The 13,034-nt window shown below is 23.4% G+C and overlaps 2 protein-coding genes across 3 annotated transcripts in view; one reads left to right on the top strand and one right to left on the bottom strand.

Annotated features, from left to right (window-relative positions):
* Positions 1-1,723: 1,723 nt before the first annotated feature.
* On the bottom strand, positions 1,724-4,753 carry LOC112596329 (protein pelota). The gene is made up of 9 exons (XM_025341946.1): positions 4,504-4,753; positions 4,322-4,414; positions 3,754-3,904; positions 3,154-3,267; positions 2,939-3,079; positions 2,660-2,882; positions 2,145-2,337; positions 1,980-2,086; positions 1,724-1,923 (listed from the first exon to the last, which is right to left on the bottom strand). The coding sequence occupies exons 1-9, from the start codon at positions 4,542-4,544 to the stop codon at positions 1,802-1,804; spliced, it is 1,185 nt and encodes a 394-aa protein (XP_025197731.1). The 5' UTR covers positions 4,545-4,753; the 3' UTR covers positions 1,724-1,801.
* Positions 4,754-5,280: 527 nt separating this feature from the next.
* LOC112596476 overlaps positions 5,281-13,034 on the top strand; it is a 38,913-nt gene continuing 31,159 nt past the window's right edge. Inside the window, exons 1-7 of one of the 2 annotated variants that reach the window (XM_025342176.1) lie at positions 5,281-5,610; positions 6,301-6,410; positions 7,016-7,215; positions 7,438-7,626; positions 7,687-7,836; positions 9,579-9,675; positions 11,767-11,931. In XM_025342176.1, coding sequence (XP_025197961.1) covers positions 5,462-5,610; positions 6,301-6,410; positions 7,016-7,215; positions 7,438-7,626; positions 7,687-7,836; positions 9,579-9,675; positions 11,767-11,931 — 1,060 coding nt within the window. In that variant the 5' untranslated portion in view covers positions 5,281-5,461. The remainder of the gene's footprint in view (positions 5,611-6,300; positions 6,411-7,015; positions 7,216-7,437; positions 7,627-7,686; positions 7,837-9,578; positions 9,676-11,766; positions 11,932-13,034) is intronic. The other variant, XM_025342175.1, reaches the window with a different exon arrangement.

Genomic DNA, 13,034 nt, shown 5'->3' with positions numbered 1-13,034 from the left:
GGTATTTTTTAGAATGATATTTTAGGACACCTATCAAATTATGATCTTTAACATCATTCTACTACAGTAATTCGGTATTGACTTATATTTATATTAATAAGAGTAGGTAATATTACGATAACAGCAAAAATTAGTTAAACTTATCATATTACTATCAGATAAATAAATAGCTAATACCAATAAATAAAATATCAGAAATTAGGCTGTCTCCACTCAGAATCGTTTTATATTGTAAGCAAAAATATGTTTTTGATATCAAATATCACATCTTTACTGAACAGTGCAAGTTTTCTGACTTTGTTTTTTAGCAACATTTCTACTTGTTTTTAAATTAATTAAAATTAAATATGAATTGAAATAATATACAATTTTTAAATCGTACTTAATAATTAGAATATCCCATCAATCTTGTACAATAAATAAAGATCTTCGATTTAAGAGTATAATATAATATATACATATATATTTATATTACATGATCAGAGCAGCAATGTACACATAACCTTACTTATTAATCCAGATTTGTATGGATTTTCATTTATTTTTTTGAATTTATTTCAATAGGATTAAGAAATGTCAAATGTTTGCTTGTGAGAGAATACAGTTTTGAGTTTCATTTCACAAATTTTGACGGTGATAAGATTATAATATAATTATTCATACCACTTTAATCATATAGATGAGAAGAACTTATTAATGTGTATATATTTTGTGGCTTGTAGTTCAGTCCTAACCTGATAAATATTAAGTAAAATAATATTAAAAAAAAAAATGGTTTTAACCAATTTTTATTTTAATTGCATCATTATTTTACTTCTTCAACAACCAATGCTTAGTACCGAATATTTATTGTAGCAATAGATTCTTTTTATATATAAATTATAAAGAGCCGTAATATTTGTCAGAGAATTACAATTTATAATGTAATACTAAGAATAAGATCATGGTTTTGAAAATAATTAAAATGATATATGTACATATTTCAAGATATTTTGAAGCATTATGCACGAGAGTATATGTTTTTTAACATAAACTTTTGAGATTATATAAGATAAATATGGCTTTTTGACGCTCAAAATTATTACTTAAGGCCTTATTGATGTATATAAATCTATATTATAAATAAATGTAATTTATGATAAAATGAAGGTTAGTACCTAACCTATTTTTTAATAGAAATTATATTTTACTTTTGATATTTGGGGCTATAATTACTTAGAATTTGTTAAAAAATTATGTTTAAAATAGTTGTCAAACTTTGTTAATATAGTGCTAATTATGCAGTATGCTTAATATTAAAATTTTTCTTTTCAGTTTTAAAATGTACATATTTATTATTTTATTTTATTTATACTTGTGAAAAAGTATAAGTATTATATGCTACAGTCTATTCGGAATGAGATCCTACCTTGGCGGCCAATTTCTACGCATGAGCATGGCTTTGTTCCACAGCGCTAGCCTTACAAGCTTTTGTGGTAGGCGAAGCATCTGAGCGTCACAAACAAAAACTGGTCGCCGCCGAGGTACGATCTCATTCCAAATAGACTATATATTGATTTGAAAAACAATATCAAATAATTTACAAATTTATTAGTGGTTTTTAAATGTTAACATAAGATAATAATTTTCAAAAATATAATATATCCTATACTTATATTTTATTCACATATCAACAAACAATTATTAAGAAATTGAAAAAAATCAATCAATAATAAATAAAAACTAGCAATATTTTTAATAAATAATAATTCAAAAAATTATAATATCTAGTATTTTTAAGGTAATGAAAATAAACTTTCTATCAGCTTGGTGGTAGTGGTGTATTTTCCTCAGTATAATCATCTTCATCTTCTTCATCATCGTCTTCTAGCTCGGGCATAGGAAATCTTAGTATAGCCGCAACACCAGTAATTTGAGATAATTCTAGATATATGAAAATATTTTTAGCATGAAAATGATTAAACATAATTTTAACTTACGTTCTCCAGTAACATGCATGCTTGAAAAAATTTTGACATCACCTCCAGATTCTTTGACGCTATCTACTAGTTTAACATAACGTTTACGTTCAGCGATATTCTGACTCCTAAATAATGACACATTTTTATAACCCATAATAGTTGAATACAATTTGATGTACTGACCTAAATAAACTATCAGTGATAAGTAATGTTTCGATTCCTAATACTTCATTAGCTTTTTCCACATGATTAATACCATAAAAAGCTCTAGTCGATTCAGATTGTAAAATTTTATAAAAGTTATCCAACGCTTTCAATTCCCCTAATGCTTTTGTATCTTCAAGTTTGGCTGCTATGGATGGATTTGATAGAACTTCTGAAAAAATATATAGTATCAGTTGTTATTATACAATTTTCAAAAATATAAACAAACAAATTTTTAATGATTTATTGATTTATTAAATGTATATGAATACAAAATATAAAAAATAAAAATTATCTATTTGATGATTTTAATAAATACTAATAAGTACTTATACATACATTTATTATCAATTGCCAATTATCAATAGGTATAACTTAATTTTAAATTAATAAGAATGACATAACTATAACAATATAGAAGTAATAAAAAAAAAAGTTATTTTAATTTTAAAATGTAAAAACAAATTATTTATAAAATAATATCAATATTTTACCTTTTAAAGAATGTTTGAACCCACTTGATGCATGTGCAGTTATAAACTTAGATTTATTTTCCAAAATTGTTTTATTATCTGTTTTTACAGCTTCTTGGATCACGTATTCAAAAAATTGATCCTTCACAAAACCAGGACTTGCAATTATTGTGCACTTAACAATATCAAATCTGATATGACGCAACATTGCTTGCATCACCAAGTCGAAAAATCTTAAAATTCCCTAATTTTTTTTTGATAATTAATCAATTTTTCTAGAAGATATCATTATTTAAATACTTTTTCATGTTGCTTTACATCTCCTTTTCGCTTTCTTGGTATATTTTGGTCAATTTTGGCACGTACTATAGTTCGACTACCAGAAATTAAACACACATGTGCTAAACCTTCTTGCATTATGACTGCCGCTACATCTGCTGTCTAAAATAATTTTGACAATTTACAATTATTTAAACATAGGATTAATAATATTTTTATATTATAATTAATAAAACCTGTGCTGGATCAGTGGCCATTTCAATTCTACCCAAATCAATTGAATCCCATTCTTCTTTCATTAAAGTAAATTTTCTGTTTAATTCTAAATCAATGGTATGATAGGCACCCATCTAAAAAATACAATTATATTATGCATGTTTAAAAATAGACAAAGGAAGATGCATAATTATATAGTAATGTAGAGTGTATCTCATAATTAAGTAGGTTACTGTAATGGATATGTAAAATTTGAATTCAATCCTAAACTATACTAAATAAAAACTAACAGAGTCTGCTAACCTATATTTCTAGAGATAATTTATTGAATATTGTGTTTAGTAAAACATTAGGTAGATTAAAATGTAGTTAAAAATAAATCACATGTATTATAATACTGTTATTTTTATATCTATAAATCAACATTGAAAGTTTTGAAAAGTGATGGGCATTTTTAATTATCTAAAGTACCAATTAGATCCAATTTTTTGTAAAAAACCACTTTAAAGAATTAAGCATTTTTACTGCTTCTAGAAGTGATGATACAAAAGAAATAAAAATAACACATTTAATGACCAATACATAAATTGTTACTTACAGAATCCAAAATAATCGCTTACTTTGACATACTCGTTTTCTTCAATATTTCTCCCTTTTAACCGCAAAAGGCAAGCTTGAGTGTCAAAATCTACAGACTCGACACAAATAGTTAATGTTGTTCGTACTCGATGGCTAGTAGACGATCCAGTAGCTGACTCATTTTGTACTTTTCTGTAAAATGATAAAAAACATAAATATATATTTTGTATAACTCTTGTAATAAACTTAAAAAGTGGAGTATAAACACTATTTACAAGTTTACTAGTTAACTAAGATAGGTTACTATTTTAAAATTAAAATACATTATATACATCTTATGTAAATATCACAAAATATTTTAAGACTTAAACTAAGCTAAAAAAAAAACTTTAAATCATTAGAGCAAAGATTTAATTTCATAAAAACGATCAATTTTGTAGGTTTTATTTTTAATTATATAATTGAATTTAAACTATATTAGGTAACTAAGAATGTAATTTATATAAATTTACCTGTTGAACCATAAAAAAACAAATTATTTTGATGAGAGTTTCAAAAAAAAAAAAAATGATAAAATATTTGTAATAATTTATAATTTCTTATTAATACCTTATAGTTGATGCACGAATTTGATCACCTTTTCTTATAATATTATATGCCTGCCACATGTCCTCAGCTTCTTCGGGTATAAGTACAATGACACTAAAATATTTTATAAAGACATTATAACCATTTATTTTATGATATTTTATATTTATTATCGTAAATGAATAAATATAATTAATACAAACCCTTTGCCATCTTTTTCAATGTCTTTATGAACAAGCTTCATTTTGTTATTGTTAAAAGTTGTCAGTCGTTTCAAGACGATCAATATAATTTAAATTACAGTGTCTGTTATGTTTAAATTAAAAAAAAATTAAATTAATTTTTGACTGAAGCACGATCGTTTTCATTGTTAAGCTGAAACTATGAAAACTTTTTAATGGAACTTACATAACAATTAATAGAAGTATATTATGTAAATACATAAATTAAAAAAATTTGAAACTAAATTAAAATAATTCTGATATTTGATCATTGATAGACGTTGCACAAAAAATGTGGCAATGTTCAATGATCAATGATATCAAATTATCAAATATTAACTATTTGCATAGGTATTATATTATAGCACAAAAAAGAAATGCTTTGAGTGAGTGATTTTAGAATGTTTCATGACGTGCGGTACATGATAACAGATAAGAAATAAGAATTAAAAAACAAGTGAACGTATTTGTATATGATAAAATTTATTACAAGAATATTGTTAAAAAAAAAAATAAAAACAATTTAAAATTTAAATGCTATTAAAAATATTATAGCATATTAATATATTATATTACTATAATATAATTCTTGTTCATATAATTTTTTAAAAACGATTTTTACGGTATTGTCTGTAATCTATTTACCCTTTAAAATTTAAAAATATCGACTTGGAATCAACAATTGTTTTGGACGCACTGTTTGTTTTTTTATTGGGCGCTTGTTTTTCAGTCTTTAATTTTTACCGCAAATTTGCAAAAGAAAACTAATGTTGTTACTTGTTGTACCTAGTGTTTTATAATTTGATGAAAAATAAGAATGAGATTTAATATAACATAACTAACTATTAACGTAAACTATTTATCTTCAAAATATCCTTATATCCGAGCAATGTTAATTACTATAAAAAAAAAATAGTGTTTCATTTCAATAAGTTTCATCATGGATGAGCGCTGGCAAATATTTTTTGACAAATTTCCAGAAACAGTGACTAGTGAACAGTTACCCGTTAAATTACCCAGATTTGACTTGGATTTATGTGATTTAGCCGGAGCAGCAGCCGACTGGTGTCATCAGTATTTGAAGGACAGGTAAGATGTCTTATATAGGTATAGGAATAAACTGATTTAGTGGATAATTATGTGTGCAAATATTTTACTCAGTTAGGTTCTAGATGTATAGACATTTTTCTCATTTATGGATTATACAATTACTATGATCTTAAATTAATAAATATCAAATCTGAAATTAATTTTTTCATTCATTCTGGGGTTTAAAAGTGTATTAAAGAGGCACTTCAATCTAGATTTGGATGAAAAATGATGAAATTATGACTGTGGCTGGTGTCTAAGCTTATCTTTACGTTAAATCTTTAATTTGTATGTTTTCCAACATTTTTGAGTTCTTGATTTTTTTATAATTGTATTATCCTAAAGCCAAAATGTAAATCAGCATGACAATAAAAATTAAATTATTGCTTTATATAGATACTAGTGGTACTATTAGGTATCTACTATTATAATAAATTAAACTAAATTGCATGTATATATTACTTAAAATTATTTATTTGAAACCTAAATGGACCATGGAACTTTGATTTGCAGCTCTGAGGAAATGCTTAAAATTGCATTATTCTTAATCAAGTAAAATTTAAATAACCTAATAAACAATTTCTAGTTTTTTTTTGTTTTTTTTGTTAACAGATGTATTTTTAAATAGAACACTTGTGTTTCCTTTATCCTTAATTTATCAATCTAATAATTATTAATTTATTTTTACAGAAAATGTCCTAGTGACCTCATTGTATTTTTAATTCAAAAAATTATAAACAATCTCAGAGTCCAGTGGGCAGCTGAACCAAAATTATTTGGATACCGACCTGAAAAAGGGGGTTTGTATTTTATTTTTTCTGAATATATTAAGTACAAATAATAAATTATAAAAATTTATTATATTTAAATTTAACTTACTACTCGTGAGTAATTATTAACTTTGAATGCTAACAAACTGATTTTAAGTTATTCCTCATATTGTACATTGCATTTTAAGAATCTTAATATATAATTTACCAAAAGTTTAATTTGGCTTAATTCCCTAAAGTCTCTTAAAATTTTTATTTACCTTCCATTTATCCTTAGTACTAATTTTAAATCTTTCATTAAAATTATAATCTCATTTATTTTTATAGCTGGTTTTATTGCATAGAATTTAATTTCATATAATTATAATTTCTAAGTAAGCACTGAAAGTAAAAAAAAAAATTAATACTTTCAGTTTTTAATAATAATTATCTTTGTCACTACAGTAACAGCTTTTAATCTACATTTTTTTTCTACCTAATAGTTTAGATATTATTATTAAAAACTTTTTATCTTATAAAATGTATTGCTTGATACCTAGTACCTACTCAACCATTAGAATCTTGAGACAAATACCTTAAAAAATCCTATTTTGGCACATCACTATATTATACACATTTTTAAATATTTACATTAGATTATCAAGCATTATGGTTAATGCAGCGAGTTATTGGAGAATTAAATGAAGTTTGTTTAAATCATGCTACTGTTATTCCATATCATCAACCTATATTAACTCCAGTATGGTGGTCATCATTTGTATTAAAAAACACCAGAAGACAAATGGAAGATTATGTTACAGTTGTTCCTTATTTGCATGCACTATTTGATGTTAAGGTATGTATTAAAATACATAATTTAAATTATATGCAGCCTAATGTTAATAAGTAATAACTAATAATATTAATTTGTATCATAAAAAAAAAACACATGTTTTCAAATAATAAACCAATATTATAAATTTTTATATTAACAAAATGTTTAAAGTTATATTATTATTATTGATATGTTCTAAAAATTATTCATGACTATTCTAATATTGTTAAAATTGTGTATCAGGATTGTGGTGAAGCTTCTTTTTATGCAGTTTATGATGGACATAATGGTTTAGATGCTGCTGTTTATAGTTCTATGTATTTACATCAATTTTTAATACAGTCAATACACTATCCAACTAATCCAGAACGTGCACTGTATGAATCATTTTTTAATACAGATAAAGGATTTACACAAAAAACAGAAAAATATGTGAGTTTAATTTTATTTCGTTTTAGAGCACATTTATTATGTTTATACATTTTCTTTCAGAATTTAGTAAGTGGCACAACTGCTGTCTGTGCATTATATAGGCAACAAGAGAAAAAACTTCATGTAGCATGGGTTGGTGATTCAATTGCAACATTGTGGAAAAACGGAACTCCTTTATGTTTAGTAAACAAACACGTTCCAGAAAGATATGTATGTTATTATTTTCTATTAATTATAGTCATAGTGTATTTTTTTTATGTATTTCCTAATACCATTTCTAAAGTTTTGGGTAATATTACAATAAAATTCAATACATCAAAAAAATGTATAGTATTTAGTAAATGTATTTCTTTTGGAATTATTTATTCTTTTAATTTTTTATATTACCAAAAGTACTTATTTGTTAACTGTCAACAATGTCATATTAAAGTAAAAAATATATGACAAAATCAAACTATTTCAGCATTGTCTCTTGAATTTAAAGCATATTTAATAGGTTGGTTATAGTGTTAGCTAACCAAAACACACAGTGTTGATAATCTAAGTGATGACAATAATCCACAAGCATAGTGAATATACTACAAATAAGCATAGGTCATATTATTATAATATATTTATATATATATATATATATATATATAATAAATGATTCAATAATTAGGAGTTTCTTTGTGTTTTTTTGCTTTTTAAATAATATTTTACTAAAATAATTTATTGTACTTCATTATTAATTAATCTTTTTTATTCAATCATTATATGTCCTTTAAGATCATACCTAACTTTTAATATAAATTTCAAATTAATTATTTTAATAAAAAACTTCATCTATAAGACATTTATTAAATACTATCTGTTTGTTTTCATTATAACTATAACATAATATCTAATTTATATTAGTGATTCTTAGTTTGTCTAAAATATTATAGTTTTTGTTAATTTCATTAGTAATAACTAGAGTTAGGATGTTAATGACCTAAAACACATACAAAAATGTCCTAAAAACTTCAAAAAATAACCTAAAAGTTATCTAAAATACTAATTAAGTTAAAAAACTTATTTATAAATAATAATTTTTATTAGAGATATGGGTATAATAATGGGTGTGATAGTAGAAGCATTTAAATAATTTATAAATAAATTTCAATATTAAAAATAAATTAAAAAGTAAAATATAAATAAAAAAAATTATATTAAAAATATTTGCGTAACATATTTTGTGTAAAATTTGCCCTAAAATCTATAATTTGTTAAAAATGCCCCACATTGTATAAAAAGTACAAAAAATGCCCTTAAAGATGAAAAAATGACTTAAAATGTTAAAAAAATGACGTTAAAAAACAAAAAAATGCATTTATAGCTAAAAATGCAAAAAATGCAAAATAAAATTAGAATATTCTGCATCAAGGGAGCATGAAACAAATTTTTAGCAAGGATAGCATTGTACAAAATAAAAGGAAAAAAATGCAAAAGTCATCAACATCCTAACTCTACTAATAACTGATATATTTATTTACACTATCAAATCTTGTAGTATGTAGGTATAATGTTTTATAATGTATTATATAAAATTACACTGTAATAGCTGTCAGTATATATTAATAGTTTAATTTATAACTATATACTAAGAAACAATAATAAAATATAAAATTATGATAATCCATTCCATTTTGTTCCATTTACACTTAAAATCAAAAATAATTATTAATAATTATTAAAATATTTTTGTCAGAATTTATTAAAAATATTGAAATTAATAAAACAAAATATGCCATTACATTGTTTATGAAAATGTTTGAATTTGTTATATTTTTATTTAAATTACAACATTAATTTAGTAAACATCATATGTGTTTAGTGTATACTTTATTACAAAATTAGTTATTGTCTATTTCTATAATAAACATATAAATACATAAAAAATCATTTATTGTACAGTATCACTTTTATTTTAGGATGAAGCTCAAAGAATAGAAAATGAAGGTGGAATTGTATCAAAATGTCAAGGTATTTGGCGTGTAGATGGTCAGTTGGCAGTATCTAGAGCTATAGGTGAATCAAATATTTTTTTAATTAATTTAATAGCTGTTTGTAATCTAGTATATAATGTTACTTTATTATATACATAAGAGCAATAAAATACAATAAAAACCTGTTAATATAAAAATTAAAGCCTATGAAGAACTAATATTCTAAATAAAGTGATTACATTATTTTCTACATTAATAGAACTTAAGTTAATATTAGGTAATCTGAATTGTTAAATTATAGTATATAGTTCTAAGTCTTATATCCTGCTCGGAATGAAAAACTTTTTGAACTGGAACTTTATATATTATTATTAAATACACGTAAAAAATATATCTTTAGTATATTAAAATTATAATTTTTGTTAATAAATAAATATTTAGTTATATGGTTAAAGCTTAAAAAATAATAAAAAAATAATTCAGATATTATGATTATAATTTTACTTACCAAACCATGATATAAATAACCTAACCTAAGTATTAATCATTAATTTATTATAATATAGTCAACAATGGTTTATACTTATTATCTATTTTTTTCTTCTTTTTTACGGCTGTCAGTGTCATCAGTGGAATGTCAACCTTTTAATAACCAAGACTTAACGTAAATTTGTGTCTTGAATTCTGATAAAGGTGGTCCTACGTAGTTGATAAATAAAAATGCAGCAACAATTTGTGTGGATAGTGAAGTTTTTAAAACTCAAATAATTTCATTCATAACGCTAAAAATTCATTCTCATTTACTTATTGGAATTGGGATCATAACAATTGCTTTGAAAAGTGGTTTTAAATTTTTTGGAACATCCTCTCGTCCTAAATCCATTTTGAAAATTCTGAAGCTTTCAATTGTATCATGTTCATTTAATTGAAACTGTTGACATAAATTTTGAATTTTTAAATCTCCATAATTAATATTTTTAATTTCATCATCATTTTATCTAGGCCGACTTTTTGGATTAACTTTATCATTATTTAATTTTACATTTTTGAACAATTTATAGTTAATTCCTAAAATAATTTCTAAGATATTTAAAAATATAACTGGGACTTTGCTTTGGTATATAGTACATTACAAGTGTATTTTTTTACATAAAAAAATAATAACTACATTTGATATCAATTTCATCAACATTTGAACTTCAATTGCTTACAAAAAAAAAAAAAATATTGTTGCTATATTTTTGATATTTTGAAATTATTATAATAAAAATATCTCATGATGAACCTTGAATTATATTTATAAGGTTTTAGACTAAGTAATGAGTGTTATCAGCATAAATCAAATAAAAATCCAAAAAATTTTACTAACATATATATCAAAATAAAACCTTAATAATTATTTTAAAATTATACTATGTTTAAACATTTTTAATACAAATGATGACAATAACAAATTCCTATAATTATCTCTCCTTTTTGAATTGTAATAAATATACATACTAATTTTGTCTTAAACTGATATTTCATAAGTATTATGTATTCCCTTTTATATATTATTTTTTGTTAAATTTTCTATCAACTAGTATAAATTAGATTTTCCTGTAAGAATCTATATCTCTTAGTTGAAAATTTAAGTATACTTATCTACTTTAAAACTCGATGACAGTCAAATAATCACGCTTGGAAAACCAATTCATTCTTTACTCATAATCTAAATTATACCCCATCCAGAAATTATACAAGTTATAGTTATTTTTCAATATTGAATTTGTATTTGATTTTTTTGTTATTTTGTGCTTCAAAATTCTATTATAGCATAGTATATATTTTCTAGCAGTAGTTGAATATGTGATGTATATAATGGTATATAATCAATATTCTTTTTTTTCTTTTTTTTTTTTTAGTATTAATTTTAAGCTGAGTTTGTGATGATGTAGCGAGTTATTATTTAGTAACTTGTAAATAAATAATACAATTGATTTCTAAATTTAAATTTCTTTTTTCTACTTTTTCTAATGCTTACTAATAACCATAAAATTGTATTTTATTTTACTCTAATATACATATAAAGAATACATTAATTGTTCAAAAATTATAGAAAATATAAAAAAATTAAAATTACATATAAATAATAATAATTCGATTATAATATAAATATTGTTAAATATTTTAGGCGATGTTAAATACAAACCACATATTACATGTCAACCAGAGATGAGATCATTAGTTTTAGATGGAAATGAAGAATTCCTAGTACTGAGTAGTGATGGTTTTTGGGAGTATTTAACACCTGAAGATATAGCAGAAACTATTTACAATGAGTTGCTTGAAACTGACGGTGAGTTAAATAAATATAACATATATTATAAGGGTGATTTTGTTTAGATTGCTATCCTAAAATTTTATTATAATGCTAGTACATAAAAGGACCCTAGTTGAATGTCAATGCTTTTATATTCAAGATAAATAGCTATTTTTGACTTGTACACACTACACCATACGAAATTGCATTTGGTAATAAAAACCAGTATCAATTGGGAAGGAAGGGTCCATCCCTTGTATCCTGTAAAAATCAATACATATACTTAGTGAATTTATTTAACATTCTTAAATATTGACTTTTGTTTTATTCATTTCATCATTAGTTTAATTTTTCAACTAAATTAGAAGATTAAATATTAGGTTGTTTTTTTTTTTTTTTTTTTTAAAGGCTCTATTATACAGAATTTTCACTAGATAACCTTGTTATAATGTCATGTCCTTGCTTAATTATATCGGACCGCACAGGATGGGGGCATTCAGAGTATACAATAAGTACTTATATAGTTTTGTACATCAGCCATGTTGATCGGTTTCCTTCCATATAGATATACAGAAAATATGTAAGATTTTTATTGTTATCCCCCACCTAAGCGCAAATAATTTGCTACTGATTTTTCTTAGAAATCTTTGTCAATCGTCAAAATGACATTGATCAAATACTATCAAATAGTGTTTTAATATTTACGTCTGTTTTCGTTATACGAGTAGTTAATCTATCTTAAATTAGTGATTCTTGGTTTAATCATTAGATTTGACACATAGTTGAATAAGTAATTTTTTTTTAAACGTTTGGGTGACATTTAAATTTTTATTTTTAACAAGAATTTCGATTTAATCTCAAAAATTCAACGGCACTTTAAATATTCCAGTATCTTAACTTTTAAGGACTCAGGTATTAACATATTTAAATTAAATATTTTAAACTTATACGATAAAGTTATCTCTATTTGTCAAATGTACGATTTGGAAAAAATGTTGTCGCCTATTTATCATAATCATGCTGATATGCAAGAGCTTTCAATAATAATTTTTAAATACAAACCATTAAATAATATTATAATGATTTTTTTTGATTTTAATAGAATTTAAAACTGTCTGTAATTCGAATAAAATTTTTAA

This window comes from Melanaphis sacchari, unplaced genomic scaffold (assembly GCF_002803265.2).
Source record: "Melanaphis sacchari strain LSU unplaced genomic scaffold, SCAv2.0 Contig31_pilon_pilon, whole genome shotgun sequence".
Classification (NCBI taxonomy): Eukaryota; Metazoa; Arthropoda; class Insecta; order Hemiptera; family Aphididae; genus Melanaphis; species Melanaphis sacchari.
This window is presented reverse-complemented; position numbering and strand designations above follow the sequence as displayed.

Bases quoted from the DNA above. Each gene is read 5' to 3' on its own strand.
- LOC112596329 (XM_025341946.1), bottom strand. From the start codon at position 4,544: ATGAAGCTTGTTCATAAAGACATTGAAAAAGATGGCAAAGG. The intron at 3,268-3,753 runs GTAAGCGATTAT...TGTATTTTTTAG, and splicing joins AAGAAAACGAGTATGTCAAA to ATGGGTGCCTATCATACCAT. The intron at 3,080-3,153 runs GTTTTATTAATT...AAATTATTTTAG, and splicing joins TGGCCACTGATCCAGCACAG to ACAGCAGATGTAGCGGCAGT.